Raw genomic sequence first — 25526 nt, 5'->3', positions numbered from 1 at the left:
AGTGGAAGAACCCATCAACGTGAACATCCATTACTGAACAGAGGAGGTGGACTACGACACCACTAATCAGCCATTTACAATGCAGTCCTGACAGTCCTTTCCTAGGAAGTTTAACACCCAGTCACTCCAGGAACCCAACAGCTCACATAATGGCCGGGTGAGTCAATGACCTAAAACCCACTCATACCACTACCATCGTGACCCTAGTGTCACACAGGATAGCCGGGTGGGTCTCACGTGACTTCAACGACTCTCAGGGTGTCAACAATCCCACACGAAGTTATAAGCAGGAGACTCCCCTCCAGTCTGTAAGAACTGGAGAGGCCTCTTGGATGAGTTGAAATGCTAGTCCAGTTGCCTTTGGATGACTGAGAGGATTTTCCCCTAGAGAAGTGAAATTTGTCAATTTCCAAAAATGGCAAACTATTCCTTAACTCAGCATTTCTAATAACCTCTGCTTTTACAGGCTTTGTTGACCCAACCCAGTTTCATGATAAAGCGTGAAATAGACACGCCCGTCCACTGTGGCAAAAACTGTTACGCCTAGAGAGGCCAAAGCGTGGCTATCTCACATTTTGCTGTAGTGGACGGTCGTGTGTATTTCAGGCTTTGCTGTGATACTGGGTTGGTTGACCAGGATGAAGTTGGTGTTCGAAGTCTCTCAGCTCAGGACATTTAATCAGAACGTTGTCGTATCGCGACCAGTCTCGCTTACTTCTCTAGACACTCTGAAAGTATAGATCCCTGTTACCACTGCAGTCAGCACATCTGGTCAAGGATGAACTGAATGACTGAAGAGCCACTGGCTTAGTGAAAGAAAAAAATAGCTGTGGTGACCCATGGCAGTGTTATAGTTTTAATCTGCTTGGTCACCTGCCAGGATCCACATCACTGATCCTGGAGTTACTGCTATTTTCAGACTGAAATATATTGTGTGTTTGCTGATTTTTTTTCTTGTTGTGGCAGAACAAGGTATTACGTTGTTTTGGACTTGGCCCACATTATTTTCTCATCTCTTGTCAGTTGGAGAATGCCAACTCATTCACTGCTCACTGATCCTTCCCAGGCATGTCTGCTCATATTACATCTCGTCCAGTGAAAGGGGAGCAAATTGTGTGATGAGTACATCTCTACACAGGCCTCCCTTCAACATTAATTCCCCTCATACCAATTAGAAAACAGATGCACATACCTGTAGCTCCATAAAGGGCAGCTGCTGCAGCCGCTGTGCTGATGAACCTGAAATCCACACAGATGTGCAGCCACTTCAAGACAGATCAGTGGCTCCGTATAAGGACTGCTTCCCTTATAGATTTAATTTAAATCATGTTTTTTTTAATTGCTGACTCAACCAGCTGCCTCTGGTGGAATGACCTCTGCTCCGTCAATTTTCTCATATCAGGACAGCCAGGTCAGACGATGTGTCTGACTGAGAGGCATGAGCCTGAATACATTCTCTAGCATGCTGGAGCTTAGCCGCAATAAATATGGAAAGTTCATATTTAACAAGTGATTTGGTTTGGTCATGTCTGTTCAGATCATATCAGTTGTTAGTTTCTGCTTAGAGTAGTAATACCAAAGATTTGCACTAAAATAAATGTCAGTTACGTGTCTTTCTGTCGCCCAATAAGATAACACAATGGTGATTGAGCCTGTGGTCCATTTATGAAAGCCTTTCTATTTTACAATATTACAAACTGAATGAGCTTGGTGTTGGTGGTGAAACTCCTGGGAAAAAAAACAAGCGGCAACCAACCGTGACGTCACCCACTGGTTTGTGAACTGTCCTTCCGAAGTGAGTCATTTGGTAACCCGAGAACACTAAGCCTGCCCACCCATAGTGAAAACCTGACTGCACCACAGGCCTGTCAATCAAACAGAAATACCCCAAAATACCACGATTTGAGGCCTAATATCTAATTAATGATGAAGGAACTAATAAGAAGGAGTAACTGTAGCAAATTACACCATACTGTCATGTGGAAAGAATTTATTGACTTTGTACTTTATTAAAGAAGCTGAATGGGAGTACATGCAGCTAACCCCTAGTTGCTGTCGTTGGTAGTGCAGTTTAATGCACTTCTGTATTGGCTTCACTTGTCAGACCTGGAAGCTACATTCACTTTAATATACAGTCTATGGAAAAAAACTCAAGTGGTGCACAGTTAGTGGAACATTTTTAATCTCCCAGATGTGTTATTTTAAAAGTGGGGTACTGAGAAGAGGAAGAAGAGGAAGCAGCGTACTGGTTTTTCCAGTCTCTGCTGGTGTCTCAAACCACATCATTTCCTTCTTTTTCCTTTCATGTTTACTGTCGTCCTTGTATTGTTATCAAGGCATAGACAAAGTGCCAACTGACTGACATCACACTGTTTCGATCTCTGGGAAGTGACATCCAAAAATGCAGCTGCAGTTACCGTTTATTGCCAAAGGTGTTGCCAAAGAAAAAGAAACTGAAATCTTTGACTTTGTTACTATAAACTTTAAAAGCAGAGGAAGTACATGTAACACAACACAGCATCCCTGTGTTGTGTTACCACACCATATCACCAAAACAAGTCAACCTTAAAATATGTAGGAAACTGATTTCCTTGAAAAAGTAAATTTAGCTATTAGTTTTAAGGTGTTCACAGTATGTTTTCTTGTTATGCGTACAGGAGGACCCAGATGCAGGACTCAGCCAAGTTTTCACACAGGTTTTATTGTGTTGGGAAAAAAGGGGGGAGCAGGAGCTGGTGAGGTAGAGCTGTGGAGGTGACGAGGGAGGCATGGTGCGGAGATACCCGAGTGGAGGCAGGCAGAGCTGACAGATGCTGGCAGGTGTGGAGCTGCTGACTTACAGGCTGGAGGTCCTGAACACAAGAAGTCAGAGTTAATTCTGGCTCCGCACAAGAAAATAACACAGAACAGTCTAAGTGGGCTTGCGCTTGTTCAGCAGTGAGGTTGAACGGACAATCTGGCAAAGATTGGATGTCAAGTCAGGGTAGAAATACTGAGGTTGATGAGGAGATGAGGAACAGGTGTGTGTCATCAGCCTGCAATCAGCGAGCCACGTCCACGCCGGAGCAAAGCAGGACACACAGGAAACACAGACACAGACTTTGAATTCCAATACCCATACTACCAAACTATTTAGTAGTTTTATATATATACATATAGATATATATATATATCTGAAACTGTGAGCGAAAGACGAGGAAAGTAACATAAATACTGTATGTGATGCTTACCAAACACACAACAACTGAGGATTTAAAAAGAAGCAGTGTCAGCATCCCCCTGTGCTCCCACAATGTTTTATTGATAACTGCAATGCTTTGATCAATACGATCTTCGTCAGGCACAAACAGTGCACATTTTGCATTGTAAACAATATAATATACTGTATATAGAGACGCACACGTGATATTTACAGATTGTTCTGAAGAAGATGTTATTGATCGAAACGTTCCTCCTCAATTATTAATATCATATTTTTGGCATACATTCAATTTTTTTTTAGTGTCTTTGTTTAGTTCTTACAGCTTGCTGTATTTAAGCAAGACTAATGAGAAAATAAAAATGCTTGCCCTTATTTTAACCGGGGAAATAATCTCTGTAAATCTTCTGCCAACAATCCCCTTCTTAGATTAAAACAAAAAACGGAGAAGTCCCACTCGATCTCTGATGTTATTCATATCAAGATGCTACAAGAAAAAAACAGAACAGTAATGGCATTAAAAATAATCTATTTTGTATCGTCTTCGGAGGTGCTGACATTCAGGTACAACTTTTAGTTGGGATGTATATACAGGCTATCAATGTGATCCGTTGACAAATGAAGACAAACTGACAAAATGCATGATGAAAATGACATTTGTGAAATCAGGAGATATAAGTGAAGAAGCTCGTGTTTATCTAATCTGACTATTGTGTTATTCAGGTGCTGCTGAAAGCGTGACTTCTCACTGTGTCAGACTTCATGACATTTCTTCTTTGTGCATTGACATTCTTCATTGAAAGAGCTCCGTTGCAATATTTGAGCCCGTATTTTGCCTGAGAGGAGCAGGTGGCGCCTCACTTCTCAGTGTGCGTCACACAAGTTGTTACTGTGATTTTCAGTATTTGCGTTATTTGGTCCTTTGGTTCCATCTTGGACCAGAAAACATCATATTCAATGATCTGTCAGTAGCTTTAAATTCAGAGGACCGATTTAACAAAGATCTTGTTTGACTTGTGCCAGCAAAATCTCCTCCTTTTTATATAAAAAAAAGGAAATGTCACTTTGGAGCTGAGCCTCTTTGCATTTTAAAGGTCAGTTTCAGCTGATGGCAGATCTCTTGGCTTGAAGACTTGGCTTTTCAGCCAACATTCAGCCACTTTGTCAAATGGGCTAATGCAATTTTCTCTGTCAAATACCGGTCCAGATAAAGTGCCGAGATAGCAGAGAGTCATTAGGAGTACACAAAAAGCCCACCCCTTATTTTCCAGATGCTGAGAGTCACAGTCATTGGTAACTGGTTTTGTCATTTCAAAGTGGCATTTAACACATTGTGACCTTTTCAAATGTGTCAACACTCTCAGAAACTTGCTATATGTTGAGATGTGGTATAAATTAAACCTGGACACTTTTTCACCAGTAAAATAAATTGATATTGATACAGTTGTATCACTTCATTTAAATCAGCTTCTTTATTGAAACTATATTAAATTTAAATGCTCTCATAAAGTAGTAGCAATTTTTTGGCAATTTCCATTTTTTTCATTTTAGAAGAATGATTTTTTTGGTGGGAAACAACACAAGCAGCTTTGTGTGCAGCTCCTCCTCCCACATATATACTGGGTGATGTGGTTCATTTGGTTCAGTGTTATTCGGGCTCTATCTTTAGTTGTTCCTCTGCAAAGACTCTGGACTCCATCCTTGCCAAGTGTCTGAACATCCTCCACAGAAACAGTATCTGGACCTGCTGAAGCCTGTGAACCAACAGGAAATCAAAGATGAGGCAGCAGATGAAATGTTTTGCTTTATTTTTCTCTGGGACAGCAGCTTACCAGGTAATAAACATAACTACAAAAACTACAGTGCCCAACTATTTGATAAAATTATATAATCTATTTCCTTAAAAGGTTTGTGTCTTGTGCAGGAAGAAATGACTTCGGAGAAACTGGAAACTATTGAGAAATGAGTGAACTCATTGTTGATGCAGTCTATAGTCCCTGTACAAAGCAACACACTCGCTGCTTTGGTCCTACAACACAGATTGTGTTGCTGCTAAATCAACAATAAACTAAAAAAAAAAAAATGAGGAAATTAAACTTCAAAATAAAAATTAACCTACATTTTATGTAACAACCATACTGATAAAAACAATTATTTAATAGCCTACTGATAACTCAAGGACAAGGACCCAACAAGTCTGGCCTCATGACTGTCAGGTCAGACTTGGCAGACCAGGTCAACGATGTGTTGAACCCTCATGCTGCGTTATGGGAGACAGGGCAAGAGCATGTGTAGGGTTGCATAAATCCTTGCAATAATAATAATAATAATAATAATGATAATAATAATAATTATTATTATCATTATTATTATTATTATTATTATTATTATTATAATACAAATACAAATAATACAAAATTTTGCAAAATAATCCAATGCGACTATTTTATATAATTACATATCTGCAAACCAGGTTTTCATTTAACCAGAGATTTAAGAATTGTTTTCTACAACCCTCTGACTGAAAAATATCATTTAACAACCTGGTTTTAGGTTAAGCTTGGCTATGGCATTTCCTCTATTCCCTAAAGTATACTCTGCATCAGTCAAGCAGTTTGTATTTTATCATCTCTTGAGGGTCTCCTCTTTGTCTCTGTGAAGCTTGTTCTGGGGTGAAAATGGCCATTAAGGATGATGAACTTTCAGAGCTCGTCATCTCACTGCCTGTTGATTGTCCATTTCATGGTTATTATCAGGGAAAATTAGCTCCTGTAGCTGTTGATGTTTTTGACATCCCACTAAACTCACTTCATGATCATAAATTATGTAACCTATTGAATGTTGTTAAAATGAAAAAAAAAACTTGATGTGTGCATCTTTCCTACGTCTAAAACCTTCTCAGTTTCAGCACAGTAAGTGTTGAAAAAGGAACACAGACATGTCGGGCGGGAAAAAAATCCCGGATAAAATACAATACCTCGCAATTACTAAAGGATAAAAGGAGTTTAGCTCATCCTGGTATGAGGGATTAACACTGGCAGACCAATTAATACATTTAATTGGTTGGTGTAAACTAATCTAGAAAGCCAGATGTATGAAAAAAGCGTAGAACATGAGAGGGAAATAGCAGCTAATGACAACTAACCACCATCCTGGGAGAACCGAGTCCTCAAAGATTAAATCAATGAACGCTTTAACTCAAAGGAAGTAAAAGAAATGTGAACGTTTTTCTATCATCCTTAACGTATACTCACCAAACAGTGCATGAAGAAACTCAGAGGATGGAAGAAGGATGCAGAAAAACCACAGAAGTGTAAGAAGGGATATACATATCATATTGTTAATCACTGCTTAGCTGAAACTGTGTTATCTGTCTCTTTTTTTTCTGCACACTTGCAAAAATTTGTATACTTTTTCAAAAGAGGGCTGGGGATCATGCTGTTGCATACAAATAAATAATTTCCATGTTTTCTGATGTTGTTGCTTAGTGGCTCCATTTTGGACACTGAAAATAGTTTCAGCTTTAAACCAATAAAACTTTGAAGTGATAAGAGATTGAATAGAAGTAGAGAGGAAACTGAACCTGATGTGAGAGGAGTGATTTCATCAAAAAAATTAATAAAATGGTTGGATACTCTTTCAGATTTACCAGTAATTGTGCTTAATAATGTGAATTATTATAATTAAAGTCTTCACATTATTGTGTTTCTGAAAGAGTAAAATAAGATGGGACACAGATTCATTGCCAGTGAGCCTTTTTCATCCTATTATTTGTTAGGTGCACATGATAATAACAAAGTGGCAAAAAAAAAAATCTCTTGAGCACCACATTGGCTTCTTGTTTATCCAGATCCTTTCTTCAGAAAGTATTAGTTAACACGCCGGAGCATTAAAGGGAGCCAGTATGCTTCAGTTCCCCAGTCATGGAGAATTTCAGAGAGAGTTAGTCTGTTTAAGTGTAAGTGCTTAATGTTTGTCCTCTCCAATAAAACAATACGAATCAATTAGTCCAGTGGAGCATATTGCAAGCCTATACCCCAACAAAGGCTTGGAAAAACATTCTTTTTTTTAACATTTACTATGATTTGACAAGGAGCAACATTACCATTGTGTTTTTTTTTTTTTTTTTAATGTAGTTTTATGTTTATGTAGTGCAAATACTGGTCCATGGTGCAAAAGTTCAGACTTTATGGGCCAAAGGGGAGAGAGGGGAGACAGTTCAGGATCCTGACAGCCTCACTCTAACATTGTGTACTCTAACCTTGTGTACTCTAGTGTTGTGTACTCTAGTGTTGTGTACTCTAACATTGTGTACTCTAGTGTTGTGTACTCTGGTGTTGTGTACTCTAACATTGTGTACTCTAGTGTTGTGTACTCTGGTGTTGTGTACTCTAACGTTAAAAACATTTAAAAAATGACTACGTAAAGAGATGCTACACATTGCTAGCACTAAATGTCAGCTTTGAAAACACAAAGGAAAGATGTGAATGGTGGAAATTGGTTTTCCGAGCCCGGACTTTGTCCCTGTCAGATGTGGAGATGTTGAGGTGTGAGTGAGGTTGATATGCTAAAGGTCAGAGGTGACTTTTTTTTCCGGACCTGCTAACAATAACTAGTTCTCCGTGAACAAGGCATCTCACAGTCAGCTATGAAAACCTAAACTTGCCTTTTGGGTAAGATATGGGTAGAGTGACATCTGGGAGCTCCTTTGTAAAAACCAGAGCACCTGTGAGTATAATATACTGCACAGTGTAATATTATTACATAATGTAGTACAGTATATGTTGAGGGATGAGAGGGATGAATTTCTCATTTTCTTCCTCAGTCTGAACCTTTGACCTCCTGTTGTTTGTAGAGCAGTACAAATGAAACTTTAATGCTCTCTGTGGAGGAATTAAACCAAAGTAAAAGCAGATAGTGGAAGACTCAGGAGTGAAAAAAACAAAATGCAGACATTACACGAGTTTCAAACACAGTACTGACAGCAGCTGAAGGCAGGTTCAGTGTGACTAAACCATGTATAGATCGTTAGGACAGACTTTGCTGCCATCTAGTGGCATGAAATAACAAACAGTCCAGTACTTAAGAAAACATTGTTCAAATACATTACATAAATAAAATGCATCAAAATAGCCTCAATGCCTTTTTCACATGACATTATAACTTGTCATTATAAGAAAAGCACAGTTATATGATGACTGTGTTTTCTATAAGTCAAGTGCATTGTCATAGTGAAACAACATTCATAATATCAGCAGATAAATTGAAGTCAGCCATCTTTAATTTTATTAATGACACCTTTTGATTTGATGGTGCAGCAGTGCCTCAGATGGTAGAGCGCGGTGCCCACTAATCATGAGGTCGGTGGTTCGATCCCCAGTTCTTCTTGTCCAAATGCCTTGGGCAAGACACTGAACCTGAAGTGACGACCGATGCATGGCAGGTGTGCCGTCACTGGTGTGTGAATGTGTGTGAGTTGGTTAATGGGAGGCAAACTGTAAAGTGCTTTGAGAACGCTACGGTAATAAAGCATTATATAAGTGCAGACCATTACAATTCAAATTAAAAATAATTTAATACAAATTATGTGTCTTGTTTAATATTTACTAGTTTATTATTTTTCTAATTTATTATAATGCTGTTTTCAAACTTTTACTCTATCTTTGAAGCCTGTCAGTCCAGTGCTGGTACACTGAAGGACTGTCAGAGGTTAAAAAAGATAGATAGATAGATAGATAGATAGATAGATAGATAGATAGATAGATAGATAGATAGATAGATAGATAGATAGATAGATAGATAGATAGATAGATAGATAGATAGATAGATAGATAGATAGATAGATAGATAGATAGATAGATAGATAGATAGATAGATAGATAGATAGATAGATAGATAGATAGATAGATAGATAGACTATATTGATCCCACGAGGGGAAATGTTTTTCGCTACAGCAGCATGGAAAGATACATGGTAAAAGCAATAAAAATGACAGAATAAAAATAGAGGTAGTAAAAATATACAATATATGTAAAAATGCACAGAATATAGAAAAGTCACAGAAAAAGTGATTTTTCATTATATTTACTATTCTCTTCTATTTAGAATGAAACTGGTGACATCAAAATGGTAAAATAACACATATTGAATGATGTGGTCAGCAAACAAACCAGAATACGTTTTGTCTTTTGGATTCCTCGTAGTATCCACTGTTTGCCTTGCTGATAGTTTTGCACACTATCAGCAATATTTTGACCAGCTTCATGAGGTGATCTCCTGGAATTTATTTTCAATTCACATGAGAACCTTGTGGAAGGTTAACTGTGACAATGTCTTGCCCTCTTAATGCATATGAAACCGTCACTTGTGTTGTGCTGGTACACAGCAAATAGCCCTATTCAACTACTGAAAAGTTCAGAATTTACCAGCATCAGAAATGAACAATGCCTCAGATTAGAGCCCACATTCATGCGGCCAACAATTCAAGCTGCAGACACGTCTCAACATCAATTGTTGGGAGGAGGCTGTGTGAATGAGGCCTTCATGGTTAAAGTGCTGCAGAGAAACTACCACTGAGGGAGACCAATAATAAGAAGAGAACTGCTCAGGACAAGAAACACAAGGAGTGGACATTAAACCAGTGTAAATCTGGACTTTAGTTGAATGAGGTTAAATTTTAGATTTTTGTTTTTGGTTCCAGCCATTGTGTCTTTGTCAGATGTAGGAAAGGTGAACAGATGGTGTCTGCATTTGTGGGTCCCACTGTGAAGCATGAAGAAGAAGGAGGAGGAGGAGCTGTGATGGTTTTGGGGGGGCTTTACTAATAGTACCGTAGGGGATTTAGTCAGAGTTCAAGGCAACACTTAAGCGGCATTGTTACCACAATGTCCTGCTGTGACATGCCAGCTCATCATTCTTGACTGTAGTTGGACCATCATTTGGTCAGGATCTGGAAGAACTGTTTGACCTGGCCTCCACACTCACCTGACCGAAACCAAAGATGGTTTGGGATGAGTTGGACCACAGAGTGAAGGGAAAACACTGCTCAACATTTCTGGGAACTCCTTCAAGACTGTTGGTGACTTTTCCAAGTGATGACCTCCTGAGGCTGGTTGAGAGATTGAAGATTTTGCAAAGCTGTTATGAAAACAAAAAGGTGGCCAGTTTGAAGAGGAAGGAGGTTCTGGGTCTCGATGTTTCTGGTTGTCTGAGGTCTTTCTGTGTGGAGTTTGCATGTTCTCCTTGTTCCTGCGTGGGTTTTCTCCAGGTGCTGTGGCTTCCTCCTGCAGTCCAGAGACAAGCATGTTATGGTTAACTGCTGATTTTAAATTGGCCATAGGTGTGCATGTGATCATGAATGGTAGGTAGGGTAGGTAGGTAGGTATTTACTTTATTAATCCCCGAGGGGAAATTTTTTCGCTACAGCAGCATACATACAGAAGCAATAAGACAATAATAGAAACAATAGAATAAAATAATAGAATAGAGTAGAATAATATAATAATAGAAAAGCAATAAAATAAAATAACAGTAAATAGCAGTAAAAAATATAAATATAAAATATAAAATGCACAGTATATACAGTACATTATATATCTATATATATTATATACAACAAACCAAGAAACACAGAATGGTTGTCTGCGTTTCTGTGTTGGCCCTGTCTTTGACTAAGGACCAACTTTTCCAGGGCTTACCCGCTGTCCCCCAATGTCATGTTACTGTTAACCAGAGCCCCCTGTGATTCTGTTCAAAATTAAAGCAGGTTTAGAAAATGAATGGATGAACCTTTGCTGACATTAATCGCAGTGACCTCCAGATGGCACTACAGAACACTGTCTGAAATGTAAATACATATACAGACACTCATATTTACATTTGAGAACTTTAACAGACAAAGAGATGCTAAAATAACATTGAAATGAACATGCAAATTAGAATCTTCATCTACCTCATACTAATTTTTAAGGCCCCACAATAACAGACATTTCTGCTTTCTTTTCACCGGAGGCTAAAAAAAACCCCAATGAATAATAGTGAAGCCAATTTTAAATGCCTATTTTATTAAGAGGTATTTAGCCTGCTATGTTATTCCCTGGCTGGACTGACATTATGTAAAGTTTTCCTTTATTATTAGTGTGAATGGTTAAAGGGTAGAAATAAACCTTTTCCACTGTGTGCATCTCTTTCTTTTTGTCCTTTGACCGGATTTCTAGTAACACAAACGACTGCTGGTTTACCAGAGTTTCCTATAAGGGGCATTCATTTGCAGCACAGTTTGAGGCAGCTCGCAGCCTGTCTGTTGGGTGTTGGAGGAGGGTCCTTCATGTGCATTGCAGAGAAATATCCCCACTTCCTGGCAGAGATAGTTGGCAGGCAGGCAGCCGGGGTGAGAGATACCACAGGAAGATGAAAACAGATGGGATGAACAGTAAAGGCTTCTTCTCACTGGGGTAAAGGGCAAAAAAAAACAAAAAAAAAACCTGTTAGGACGTCACAGCTCGTCAAAGATTCTTGAACGAAAGAAAAGTCTGCAACAATACCCCCCTGTTAGAAGACAATAGACTACGTTCTGTAGACATTATCTGTAATGCTCATAGTTATTTTCAGTCACACTGAAACAGCAGATGAAGCCCCCCACCTTCACCCACCCACTCACATCACACCCCCACTGGGCTATAGGATCTGAACACCTGTTTCATTGTGGAGCTAAAACAGGACCGGTTATTCAGACGTCACTCTGAGAGACAAGTGTTCCTGTTATGTTACAGCACTATACCGTCAGATACAGTGACAGGAGCCAGTTTTGTTTTCTTGGTAGTCCCGCGGTGGATTTTCTGGTGGCGCCACAAACACGCTCACACGCTCACCAAAGTCATTTTGATTGATTTTAATCAGGAGAGACTCGATCTGAATGAACAAATGTACGATTTTTTTTTTGCCATGTGCAAGAACAAGAAAAGAAATGTCAGGGATGTTAGAGCCTTTCGCAATTTGACCCTGTTGTGATGTCATCATATTTAACCCTCCTGTTGTCCTCGGGTCAAAATGATCCGCAACTGTGTTCAACCAAGTTCTATTTTATTTCTATATTTTTATATTTTTTGGGATCATTGGTCATCATTCTTTAAAGAAACCCTCACAGCCTCCTTGTCACCAATGATCCCCAAAAAATATGAAAATAAAATAGAACTTGGTTGAACACAGCTGCGGGTCATTTTGACCCAAGGACAACACAAGGGTTAAAAGTGGTGAGGCAGTGCCTAATACAGGAAACACCCCAGAGTCTAGACGAGGGGTCTCCAGACAGTATTTGCCGATCTACCCGGCAGATCAAGGAGCTCTGAGAAGAAAAACGTTTGGAGACCCCTGGTCTAGACACTGGTCCTGGTGTTAACACTCTGTTGACATCTGGTATCATGTAACTCCTGCACCTGGCATCTGTATTTCAAGGACAACACGAGGGTTAACTAAAGGAAAGCAATTCAATTTATATAGCGCCAGAATACAAATGAGTCATCACAGTGCACTTAACAATGAGAGAGAAACTTAAGCTGAAAACACACAGGCGCCAAAGAGTGTCATGTGTTGTGCATCAACTGCCACCCAGAGCACCAATAGGATACGTCGCACAGGAACCCATTAAGGCCCCACACAGCATGAGGAAAAACTACACTATGGATAAGTTTCATTTTGTCCTTGTTATAACGGCTTTGTGGGTCGTACAACTCTGGATATTTCTGGACCTCGATAACTAGTCTCTTCTCATCCACTGTGAGACTGCAACAGAAAGAGGGGAGGAAGTCGAGCTGCAACAGGAGTAAAGAAGATGAACTGCTACGGGAGAAGTACAAAAAAACACACTTGGGTGGGCGGCCATCTGCCTCGACCGGTTGGGTTGAGGAGAGAACAGAGAGAGAAAAGAACAGCGTATAGAGACATTACAACAAGCATTGGGTTGGTTGGCGGTGTCGGTAACCGCAGCTCTGGATGTGATGAAGAGAGGACTCTGATAAGCCTGATCTGGGAACTGGAGAAGAAAACTGGAGGTGAGTGGGGTGGAACAGGGTTGCTGCAGATTGCTCTGACGTCGCCACCAAGGCAGAAGAGAGGAGAGTAGATTTACATTTTGAGTGCAATGAAGTGATGGGCTTATTGAAGTTGTGGCAAAATGGAATTGGTTTACTGAAAACGTCCAAAATCAGGTGATTTTAAGAAGCTGGGAGAGAGAGGGGAGAATTTGGAATAAATGACACACAACGTTCTTGATTGACCTGAGCTGAGCTACATGAAGATTATTCTACCAGGACCATGATTGTCCCTTCACATATCATTCATAATCTCAACAGCAATTGGATGGATAATCAGTCTGTACCAGAGTGGAGGACCAACCAACAGGCTGACGGTGCTACCTGTAAAACTGCACCGGCTAAAAAAGTCCAGTAGGGTTGTTTACAAAACTCCCTGAGTCTATTCTCTGAAGGTATTTCCAGAAAACTCTCAGCTTTGTATAACCAAATGAATGAAAATAGAAAAAAAAAATCTGAATGCTGCAAGAAAAAGGATCACCAGATATTTTTTGTCTTTATTCTGATGTTTGACTGTGATTCAAATGCAAATACTGGGGCTACAAAAGCTTGACCGGTGTCACACAAATGATACTGTTACCTGATAAACAAATAATGAAACCTGTACAATGTGCAACATGACAGAAAGCAAATAAATGTTGAGCTTAAGTTTGTCAACATCTCTCTTTTTTTTTTTTATAGAAACTTATAGCAAACAAACATGAGCTTTAAATTAGCTGTAACAACTAAATTTCCTCACTGTGGGATTAATAAAGTCCAACTCTCTACTACCTGGGCTGCAGCTGCCCCATTTACCTCCATTTACTCCAGATCACTGAACATAGAATTTAACAAGATATCTAAGTTTATGAGGCGATGTCCTTAACGTATCGTAAATATGTTATCAAAGGGTCCCGTTCCTTCGCTGATCTTTTTGACCAACAAGTGTTTGGAATTATTGTAATAATTTCTGCATGCTCTGTTGTTTACAATGAATAGGGGGCTGGGAGCTACGATAACTGATTACAGATGTGGACATTTCCATTTCAAAGTTAAAAAAAACATTTGATTGAGATGTTTTTGATTTTATTTTGATGATTGTTTTCTAAATGTTGAATAATATCTTTGTTGTTGTTACATATTCCTCAGTGATTGCATGTTTGTCTTAATGTGTGCAAATGTGAAATGTTTGCAGGTGCATGCTCAAACAGAGAAATAATTGGACAGCAGTCACTTTGCATTATCTTTATGATATTTTTGGCTAACGGGGTCATATATTCAGTTATCTGCAGTAATCAGTTGCATTATTTCCATGGGTTATAGAAGTCTTAAGTTAATGACCGGGAAAAAAAGAGAAAGCGTGAATTATTTATAATTAGCATCAACATTAGTATAAGCATTGGTAGAGCTTGTTGATCCTTGTGATGTCCCAGCGGGACAGGACCTACCTCTGTCCGACCTGGACTCTGGGGTTGGGGATGAGGTCATGGTGTCCCTTCTGTTGGTGGAGAAGGTCGCTCTTCCATGTGGAGCTAAAACAGGACCGGTCATTCAGACGTCACTCTGAGAGACAAGTGTTCCTGTTATTTTACAGCACTATACCGTCAGATACAGTGACAGGAGCCAGTTTTGTTTTCTTGGTAGTCCCGCGGTGGATTTGCTGATTTGTTTGCTGTATGTATGTTGGATTTTGTTAAGGCGTACCAATGGGTAAAAATCATGATACAATCAGTTGTCTGACATTGACTTTATTGAAGACATTTTACAAACAGATTTCTTTTTTTTTTACTTTTTAAAATTCTGCCAGCTGGACATTAATTCCATTAAGAGGCTTTGCACTTATTACAGATGACTGTAAGGAGAGGGAGAGGGGAAAAAAAAGGCTTTTTTTAATAGGATAATAATCAGAAACATTGATGTTAGCATCTGTAGAGCCTGTTGATCCTTATGACGTCCCAGCGGGACAGGCCGTGCCTCTGTCCGATCCGGACACCGGCGTAGGGGATGGGGGTGATGGTGTCCTTACTGTTGATGGAGAAGGCTGTTTTTCCGTAGTGCATGATGGAGGAGTAGTCGTAGGGCGTGCCCAGGTTGTTGGTGTTCTGTCTTTGGAAGTTGTAGGCCATACTGTAGTGCATGTTCTCCCAGTTGATCCTGACGTACTGGTCGCGGTCGCTCCTGGTCTGCTCGTGCTGGAAGCCCAGAGCGTGGTTGAGCTCGTGCTGGATGATGCCGTGGGAGACGCAGCCCCTCTTGCTGATAGAGAGCGTCTGTCGGCCTCCCGTTCTGCCCAGACTGGAGAAACATCCAGCCCTGTTCTCGATGCTGATGAAGTCGTTCTCGTTCTGACGGGGAACGAAGCGGATGCAGGTCCTGCCGTGGAAGGCCTGCATGGCATTTTCCATCACCTGCATCTCCATCCAGTTGAACTCCCCGCTCACGCTGTAGGGGACCATCACCACGCCGTTGGAGCCTTTCCTCCACAGGCAGCTTTTATGCCAGCAGCTCAATGCATTTCTGGTTTTGGGAGCCACCAGGTCTCCTTCCAGCAGGATCTCATCGGAGCCGTTGTTTGCGGTCAGAATCCCGGTGGTGATGTCAACGGCATCAGGAGCTTCATCTGGGTGTTCTTCTGGTTCTTCTTCTTCCTCCAGGAGAGGATACGCCTGAGAGAGGCCGAGCAGGAGCAGCAGCAGCAGGCTGGCAGAGGGAGTCATCTTCAGGATCGGTGTGGAGGCTGTGGAGCTTCTGTGGAGAGCAGCTGTGGAGAGACTCTTTGAAGCTGGATGTCTGACTCAGTTCAGTTCAGGGTCTTTATACTCTCCTCTGTAGGTGTGTCTGCAGGAGGATTATGGGTTGGGGTCCACACTGCTAGGCCTAAATAAACCTCTGAAGGGAGGACTCCACAGACAAACCTACTTTTTAAACATGGCTTGTTATCTCTGGTCTTTAAAAATGCTGTAAAGTAGAAATGAAAATGAGTTTTAAGTTCATCAGACCACACAAGTATGGGTTGTTAACTACCCATCCACATTTGAATGAAAAAAAAACAGACAAGTATGTTAAATTAGACTTTGAAATAGAGAGAAAATCCTCAGTCTTCATTCATTACATCAAATGTCAATTCATTATATCAATTCAAACTTTGAACCTGCTCAGGTCGACAGTCTTTCTCTTCCACTGATGTCCTCCTCCTCCTCCATCTCCACCTCCTCCTGCTCTCTGCAGCCTCCTGCATGTAGTTGGGTTCGTTTATCCGGACCGGTACCGGTACATGTAACCGAGAGGGTCGCTGATTGTAACGTTACACCGGAGTACAAAAACAACAACCCTCATTAATCAGGAGGACTAGATGTCCTCTGGTCCATGTTCACCATCACCCCGACATGTAAAATACAGAGTTACATATATTATAGTTCCTTATCGTAGCGAGATGGACAGGCATAAAACAATCCGCGGTTATTGGAGCATTTTCCTCTGAACTCTGCTACGAGCTCAATAGAAGTTAATTAACACGTTAGCTCCCATTTCATGAAAATAAAGTTCTTCTACACCGAATAAAATCACGTTAGCGGTTTGCACCGCAGACTAAATATAGCAGAGTTACTGTGGAAAAGTTATCTGGTATAATTATAACAAGCACACAGAACTTGCGCTGAGTGGTGAACTGCTGGGGGACGGGAGGGGGGGGGGGGGTTTCTCTGCCGATGGCGGCGGCAACGGTGGACACGGCCAGCGGCGGCGGACCCTGCTGGCGGCGGCAGCGGACGGTGCCGGTGCGACCGAGAGATGAACGGCCGTGAGGGTGAAGCTCGGATCGGCTCTGCGCTGCAGGAGGAACGGTGCGTCCGTGAGCTCCGTCCATCTCCGGTGGAAGTTGGTGAAACAGTCCGCCGTGAAATGGTCACTGCACAGATAGCTGTTGTTGTTGATGCGAAGCTCTCCATCAGTGAGGCTCTTGACAAAATCAATCCACCTCTTTTTCCTTTCTTCATCAGTTGGACATTTAAATAACGATGCAGCGCTAGTTTGGAGGTTCTTGCTTCCAGGAAAGATTCCCTTGCGGGTGGAGGGAGACGTCCTGTAGCAGCTGGCTGATGTACAATAGCAATCTGACTACGTCAGGAGTAGAACTGAAGTCCAGTGGGATGACCTCTTATGCAAATGAGCTCCAGGCTTTTATAGCGTTTCACCAGGAGGAGCCATGCAGAAGGTTATATAACCCGGCTGTGATCTGACGTAGATTGGTTGTTGTGATGTAGACAGGTTGTTGTGACGTAGATAGGTTGGGTTTTAGCCCCGCCTAAAAAAACCTGAGCTGAAAACGGGTGAGAAACTGTTTAACGGTCTAACTCCACATTTCAGTGTGACAACGTTTTCTAGCTTTGCACATGCTTTCAGCAACTCATTTCACACGTATGTAACGTACTGAGAAGAAAATCATGGAATTTGCTTTACAGCATCTTTAAATGGATAAACAGACGTAGTTTCAACACATTGTGCGGTCTTTACCAATAAGACCTCATGTTATCTATCGAAACAACCTTTAATTTTGGTAAAATACTTCTCAAGACTGTGTTCCATATTCCATATTATTCAATCAAAAGAAATAAACTCTAACAGTACACTTACTAAACAGTTCTTGTTCAACTGATATGTAGAGAAGTGTTTTGAGCCACATTGTAACACCAGCATGCTGACAAACTCAAAATAGTTCACATGCTGATAAGAGCAATAAATCTTGAAGCACATTCACCCTGTTAGGTTAGCCTGTTAGCGTGCTAATATTTTCTGATAAACACCAAAAAAAAAATACACTCATACAAACATGATTCATTTTCATAAATCAAAGTATGGGGCATATAAAAATAAAAAATAAAATAAAAAATATGTATTACCGTTGTTGCCTTTAATTTATAGCCATCACAACTAACTTTGGAACTGAAATACAACATTGTACAAAATCAAGTATTATAATGACATCACTTTGGGTTTCCTGGCAACAACTGACTGAGAAAACAATTGTCACTTTCAGAGAAAAAGAAGGTATAAAAAAAAAAAAAAAAATCTTTTCTACGTTTACATTTGGTCATGTTTATGCATTGATTTAAGAACAGAAATAAATTACAGGATTCTTCTTCTGTTTTTAAAGCATCTCGCTCTCAAAGACCCGGTTCACTTTTTACCTTCTCTTTTTACACACGATAAAATTCTCAAATCAAATTACTGAATCTACCTGATTAACTCAAGTAAGACATTTTAATGGTGCTAATCTTTATGTAAATTAGCAATTTGGTCAAGAGTGGAATGACCTTCAGTCAGTAAATCACAATGACAGGCAGACAGCAGTCAGATGGTCACAGTCACCTCACAGAGGTCTTGAATGTACAACAGAAGTACTCATGGTAATGTCCTGTTCATTTCTCTTCATTTGTTCTGTTTACCAATTAATGTCAATAGAAAAGTGTTAGAAAATGTGGTATTCTTCCAAATAGTTTTCAAGCATGACTCTCTTTTCCTTTTTCTTTTACACATTAAAATGTGTGTTTACAGATGTGAAAATTTCAAACATGATGACTCTTAGTAAACAACTTCCAATTCACATGTCATATCTTATGCCCCCCCACCCTCCACCCTTATGAAGTTTTTATTGATTATTTTAGGGATAATCCTTTATCTCTGGATTCAATTTTATTTTGGTATATTTTTTCTCAAATTGTAACAAAAAGATAAAAGTTTACATGTTTTCAGCGCTGCTTCAATATGGTTCTTTTCTGCGCCTTGAAATCAAAGTGGACATTTCTATAAAGCCACTATTTGTATAAATACTCAGTAGTCTCTAAAACATCCTTCACAGTATATGTATCATGCCGAAAAACAACATAACACTCATCTGTAGGTATGAGGCCAAAACCTGCCGAGGGTCTTCAGAGGTGTTGGCACTGAGTCTGACATCATTTACATTTGTGTTCTGGTGATTTATTTGTTTGTTACAGGATAAATGCATGAGTGCATTCTTCTTTCAGTGGACCTTGTGATTAAGAGGCATCCTAAAATAATGTCTTCAGTAGGCTTGCACTGCATCAGCAGCCACTGTGGGTGATCTTAAATCACCCCGGGTACTCTGAGTGACTCCATGAGAAATGGATGCTCTCCCTGCTGAGTCCACAGTTTGCCTGATAGATTGTGCTGCTTCAGATGCTATTGAATTGGTCCTGATAGAGAATCTGAATTGTCCGAGGAATATTGTGAGCCAAAAGCTGCAGGCTGAGTGGTAAGTGACCTTGGCACTCAGTGCTCTCTTATTTCATGGTTATAATAGAGGATGGCCACCTGGTGTTTTTTCCCTGCTGTCTCTGTATCTCTGTGCTGTCACTTTAATTTCTGCTGTATGGCAAATGTCAGGAAGGATAAACGTCATCATTCAGATCTCTACAACTAGACTTTAAATTGGTGCTTAAAGTGAATATTAACATTTTATACCTGGTAAAAAATGCTTTATAAATACATTTAAAAAACACCAGTATTAAGCATAAAGCTCAAGATCACCACACAACTGAAGGGACTACTACACACAGGAGCCACTTTGGAGGTGCTGGTGGTCTGATTCAACCATCACATCCGTACCAGATTTCCGGGAGGCATTAACTTTAACCCTCGTGTTGTCCTCGGGTCAAAATGACCCGCAGCTGTGTTCAACCAAGTTCTATTTTATTTCTATATTTTTATATTTTTTTTGGGATCATTGGTCATCATTCTTTAAAGAAACCCTCGCAGCCTCCTTGTCACCAATGATCCCAAAAAAATATGAAAATAAAATAGAACTTGGTTGAACACAGCTGCGGGTCATTTTGATACAAGGACAACACGAAGGTTAAATAGCACAATGGAGAGTTGCATTACGTCTGTCTGACTGCTCGTTGGATAGGTTGCACTACACTAGCACTACTAGTTATTCACCAGGTTGTTACCTTTTGGTTTAATGGTTACAGCGGTCTCAATTTCAGTTCTCTTAACAGCTATTAAGTTTATTGTAACAATTCAACAAGACACACACCACCTTCTCATCATTAAGTTGACACGAGGAAGAAGATCACACCACCTTAAGTGTCACATTACAGCAGTTTAATCCTTTAAGTGCACATTTAAAGTCATAAAATAAATATGGTCCCTAACCATTTGTCAACACTGATACAATAGTACTTCATAGAGAACATTTTCATGGAAAGCATCTACATCAGTACAACACACTGACATGTGTAATAGATTTCTTGTGTTGCACGTTTTGAATTTTTAACCATGCTGAGCCGTCAAAGTACAATTCAGCCACGCATGAAGTCAGATTAGCTCAGCTAAAACTGCTGTTACAATAATACTTTAACACAAGTCTAATTCTTTGAGCCTGGACCTAAGAAATGTTAGCAGCCTAATAAGACACTTACACGCTTCATGTTTGGCATAGAGACACTCCTCAATGGCCCCATTGTTGGAATAAGGGACCCGATGGTTAGTCCAAGTGCCACACTCTTGAATTAAAGAAAACATAAACAATAAAACAAAGCAAAATTATAACCCTGTGCAAAGTATAGTTTTAGCTATTTAGTGTTTTTGTGGAGTTAATAATAACAATTTGTTCTGTTGCTGTTTAGTTTGAAGAATATGGCTGAATTTGATTAACTACAGTATTAGTGTCATTATTTTAGTGAATTGAGTTGTTGTTAAGACATTTATTTTGAAGGTACGGGGCAGCTTAGGCACATAGGGGCAGTCACACCAGGAAGGGTTTACGTTTTGTTAGCAAGGCAAGAGAGGCAGCAAGCGCCACCATTATTTGTTTGTTTGCTTGTTGAAATGATAAAATGAAGTGTTATGCTTTCCTGGACAATTAACTTATTTTTCTTATGTATTAGTTCCTTGGTGCCTTCGTGGCTGTTTGAATTTTAGTTTGTTTTACCTTTTACTATGTAGTTTGAGGACAAATCTCCAACACATACAGGAACCTCTTTTGTGTTATTTTGCCACTGCTCCTTAGAGTCTGTTAGCGTTGCTAAATAACCTGCGTATGTATCGGAAAGTAAAGCCTGTGGCAAAGTTATTAGCAATCAGTGGCTGAAATTTGAGATGATCCAGAGCTGCACTCTTGCACATTAAAATATGGTGAACCATAGGCAATGTACTAATCATAAAATGGCTCATTCAGCTCATTCCAGACATTTAGAAATGTTGTCTGCAAAAATTACATTTGTAACACAAAAACAGAGAGAGAATCCAATCAATGGTGATGGGTCAGTTATGAGAGCAGCAATGCACAATAGAGGGAAACAATCTAAGGTCATTTTTCCTACTTTGTTTAATACATACAGTGTTTAATAAAACCTCTCTGTGCATCACCTTCCATTCGTCCACTTTTCTCTCTGTTTGATCTTCCATGACTTATTGGACAAAAGTTTACATGAGTCTGCCACTTTTATGTGAATGAATGGTTGCTGTCAATAAAGTCTAAATTGACAGTCACTCCACTGCTAAGTGACAAAACGGGCTTTAACAGCATAGCCGGTCATGTCTGACTTCTCGATATCAGAAAGGCTTGAATGGACCTCACCAGAGATGAAGGAGAGTTTAAAAAAAAAAAAAAAAAGAAAAAAAAAAAGCATATCTGTCCAAAATAAGGCTGAATTATTGTGAGGAAGCAAGTGTGAGCACGTGTTCTGGCCTGAGGGCCACTAGGCGCTCTGCCCCATTGGATAAATCCCACAAGGACCATGTATGATGGTTTTTAAATATGGAAATCCGTTTCACAGGCGGTTGTGCTTGTGTTGCAGTATTTATCTGCAGCACAAGATTCTTGGTTAATGACCAGCAGTGATGCACGCCCAGATTTGTCACTGTGTGGATATGTATAACTACACAACTAACACTGCTGCTGCTCCTGTTCTGATGAAATAATTAATAAACTGAAAGTCTGCGCAGGTACAGGATTATCTAAGGAAGCGCGTTGAAACAGAGGGGGAGGAACTCAGAGAGACAGAGAGGGGGGAGACAGTGAGGTAACAGCTCTCGTTGTGCTTTGGTCGATAGATGGGAGGAGCATCATACAGCGCTTTACAGGACGCAGAGCTGCAGCTCGGAACCGGGATCGGAAACCAAAACCAGTCGGCACCGGCGCTGGGTGGAGATAGGCTAACATCCCGGATGTGGTGAAACGGCGTCCTGTAGTTCTACGTCGGGTATTAGAAGCCGTCATACATATACATGCGTAGCCTACGTATTTAAATATGATGTAGCCGATTCGCACTGGCTGGACAGGCGGTGAAGAGAGGTCGCTGACGGACTGCGCGTAATGCTGAGTGGACAGCAGCATTTCTTGCTGTATATTCCAGCCTAGACGGGCTATTGACACGAGATTCGCACTTCTCCTGCAGTGCAGCTCGTCATCATCATAACCAGATGCTTTCCGCCGGACCGGACCCGTTCAGTTTCATGCCGTCCAACCCGACCGGAGCCTGAGCCGAAGGATGCAGGTTAAAAACCAGATCTGCACCGAGCCGAGCAGCACCGACGACCCGGAGCAGGATGACAACCAGAAGAAAACCTCGTGTTTTTCCAACATTAAGATCTTCCTGGTGTCGGAATGTGCGCTCATGCTGGCACAGGGCACCGTGGGCGCCTATCTGGTGAGTTTCACGGGCACCGCGTTGATCTGACGGAGCGTCGTAACTCAGTGTTTCTCAGGTATGATCGGGTTAACGCAGCGCCCTTCAGACCGGCACAGGCAGACAATGAGTAACGATGCGGCGCTTCAGCTGATGCGGTTAATAGTCACATTATTCTGATCACATTAGTATAATCACATCCTCCAGTAAGCACGGGACGCGGTGCTTTCAGTGATTGATGACTTGCTGCGTATTATCCATCAAGGCCTATGCGCCATCTGCATGACACAAAGCGCGTCACAGCGGCCGTAGGCTCCACGTTGTTTGGGAAATTCGCTACACGTTAGATGGATGGTCTGATGGAGAGCGGGTTACGAAACAGTGGTCAGGAGGTCCATCCAACCTGCCGGCTCTGCTGCACTCTCTGCACCCATATGCCTCAATAATGCAGGAGGCCTTTGACACGGGAGGATACAGGCCTAAGAGATGACGTGATCTCCACAAGAGACAAGAGATTTTTTTTGTGTGTATATATATACATATATATATAAACTCCTTCTTCCTGTGACACTTATTTTAAAATGATGTGCTGGTTTTTTTTTTTTTCCACTGCATGAAAGATAAGCAGAAAACAGAATGGTAAAATTAATGAAAACAAAATAAAATGCCAACAGAATCATTGATGCAGAGGTTAAAATGAATGCATTTTAAACTGCTTTTTGTGGCTTTTGCAATTATTTTCTCTTTGTGGTGAAGCCAAATCCTCAACCCCAGCAGTTACAACATCTACCTATAGTTGGCTCACAACCACTTACTCTAAATCTCTATAAAAGAAGAAAGATGCAATTGTAATCAGGTTTGTTTGTCTGATCTAAGCCAATTCCCCTGATATGTGTCAGCACAGGCCTGATACTATAAATAACTGTAAGGTTCATAATAGGATGGGGCTGGAAGTTATTTTTAATGAGCTCAGGGACGCAGTGTCTTTACACCTGTCTTCTAAATATACCACGAAACGTGTGGATAATGAGAAATGCTTCTATGAGCTTTGTCAATTCAACACAGGGAAGTCATTTTGAAAGCGGCAAGGTCAAAGGTCAGTGGCTTGACCCTGATTATATACCTTTTGATTGCTGGTTTGAAATAAGGGCTTGTTTTGAAAAAATCTGTAAGGAAATGCTCTTCCATGATGTTTGTTTGACTCTGCAGCTTGGCAGATACGCCACTGAGTTGGTTTTAATGTGTTTGGCAACAGTCAGACATTTTAAAGTCCTTTCTTTTTTATTTTTTTGAAGACTGAAGGGAAACTTCCAAACCAAAAACTGCACATTTAGCAAATCCCTCTGCAGATAAAAGCACCATAAAAGCCGTGCCTACGCTCTCTTAAAATACTGTTTATCATCCCTTTTATTCTCTATTTCTTTAGTTTTCAGCTGCTTTCCTGATTCACATTTTGCATTTCTTTTGTTTTTTCTTTTGCTCAGTGACACAACAGACTGTTGCCTTTCTTTTGTCTGTAAACATTGGACTGAATTGGACTAAAATGGCTTCATCTGTAATATAAAAGGTGCAAAGCGTCTGTTCTCTTTGCGTGCTGTATGAGGCAATACATAAATCTCAAAGGACCACTGAGTAAATCTGAACCCCGTCATCTGGACCCACTGACCTCTGTCATATTTACTACCAATTTATACTCTATGACTCTTTCTTTTTATAAGTTGAGCGTTCAGTAAATGTAAAATGATTTAAACTAATATTGAGACATGCTTGTGTAACCTCTTGTCTGCCTCCCATCATCTGGTTACAGAACTAGGTTAGTGTTCCACAGTTGAAATAATTGACCTCTTAACTTTCATCTTACTATTTTAGAAGTGAATTACAGCTTGTTCATCTTATTTTGAAAGATGGTTAGTTTTATGGAGGGCTGTTCAGACACCTCCAGTGGTGTTTCTCCAAGGACAGTTCCAGTACAGCACCACATGCTGCGCACAGGACATGCTGTACTGGCATGGTAACCTACTAGCATACATACAATCCATAGCTTTTTCACAACCTGTGCTAGCAGTCGTCTTTTTATCAGGATACCTTTTAAAAGGCAAGTTGAAGTAAGACTAAGGTAAATCTTTCACACTTAAATATCAGAAATGGTCTCCAGTCTTTTTCTATGCCGGAAAAGCTGAAACTATTTTTCGATTGATTAATTAGTTGATTGACAGAATCTGTTAGTTATCAGTTGTTTTGATAATGCAATTTCTAGCAGAAATACCAAACATGACTTCCAATTTCTTCATGAGGATTTGAAGTTTATCTTTGCTGTGATAGTCCACATCTTTTAGAAATTGTAACGGGCATTTTTACATGATATTGATTAATCAAAAACTAAAATGATCACGAGTTGCAGCCCTACTAGGTAATAAACAAGGCAACAAAAAAATTGTCAGATTTTTCAATGGAGTTTGGTGTGACAGGACAAACAGGATAAACAACACAGCAGAAGGATGAAAGATTTTCCATGATCAACTGAGTTCCCCTCGTTGGTGTGCATGAAGAAATCCTCTTTTTTTTTTTTTTTTTTTTTTATCTGGAGATGCTTTAAGAAGTCGTTG

At 40.3% G+C, this 25526-nt stretch overlaps 2 protein-coding genes across 2 annotated transcripts in view; one reads left to right on the top strand and one right to left on the bottom strand.

The window, feature by feature from the left end:
• Positions 1-15186: 15186 nt before the first annotated feature.
• On the bottom strand, positions 15187-15984 carry LOC138213473 (high choriolytic enzyme 1-like). Its single transcript, XM_069174614.1, has one exon. The coding sequence runs from the start codon at positions 15982-15984 to the stop codon at positions 15187-15189; it is 798 nt and encodes a 265-aa protein (XP_069030715.1).
• Positions 15985-22356: 6372 nt separating this feature from the next.
• The window catches only part of LOC138213472 (solute carrier organic anion transporter family member 3A1-like), a 30020-nt gene continuing 26850 nt past the window's right edge, over positions 22357-25526 (top strand). The window contains exon 1 of the mRNA XM_069174613.1: positions 22357-22941. Within this exon, the coding sequence (XP_069030714.1) occupies positions 22783-22941 (159 nt within the window). The 5' untranslated portion in view covers positions 22357-22782. The remainder of the gene's footprint in view (positions 22942-25526) is intronic.

The sequence above is a fragment of the Embiotoca jacksoni genome, unplaced genomic scaffold, assembly GCF_022577435.1.
Source record: "Embiotoca jacksoni isolate LCO1_2020_lvr unplaced genomic scaffold, fEmbJac1.0.p SCAF_6, whole genome shotgun sequence".
In the NCBI taxonomy this organism is placed as follows: domain Eukaryota; kingdom Metazoa; phylum Chordata; class Actinopteri; family Embiotocidae; genus Embiotoca; species Embiotoca jacksoni.
Note: the sequence above shows the minus strand (reverse complement) of the source record. Positions and strands in the feature narration are given on the sequence as shown.

Bases quoted from the DNA above. Each gene is read 5' to 3' on its own strand.
- LOC138213473 (XM_069174614.1), bottom strand. From the start codon at position 15,984: ATGACTCCCTCTGCCAGCCTGCTGCTGCTGCTCCTGCTCGGCCTCTCT.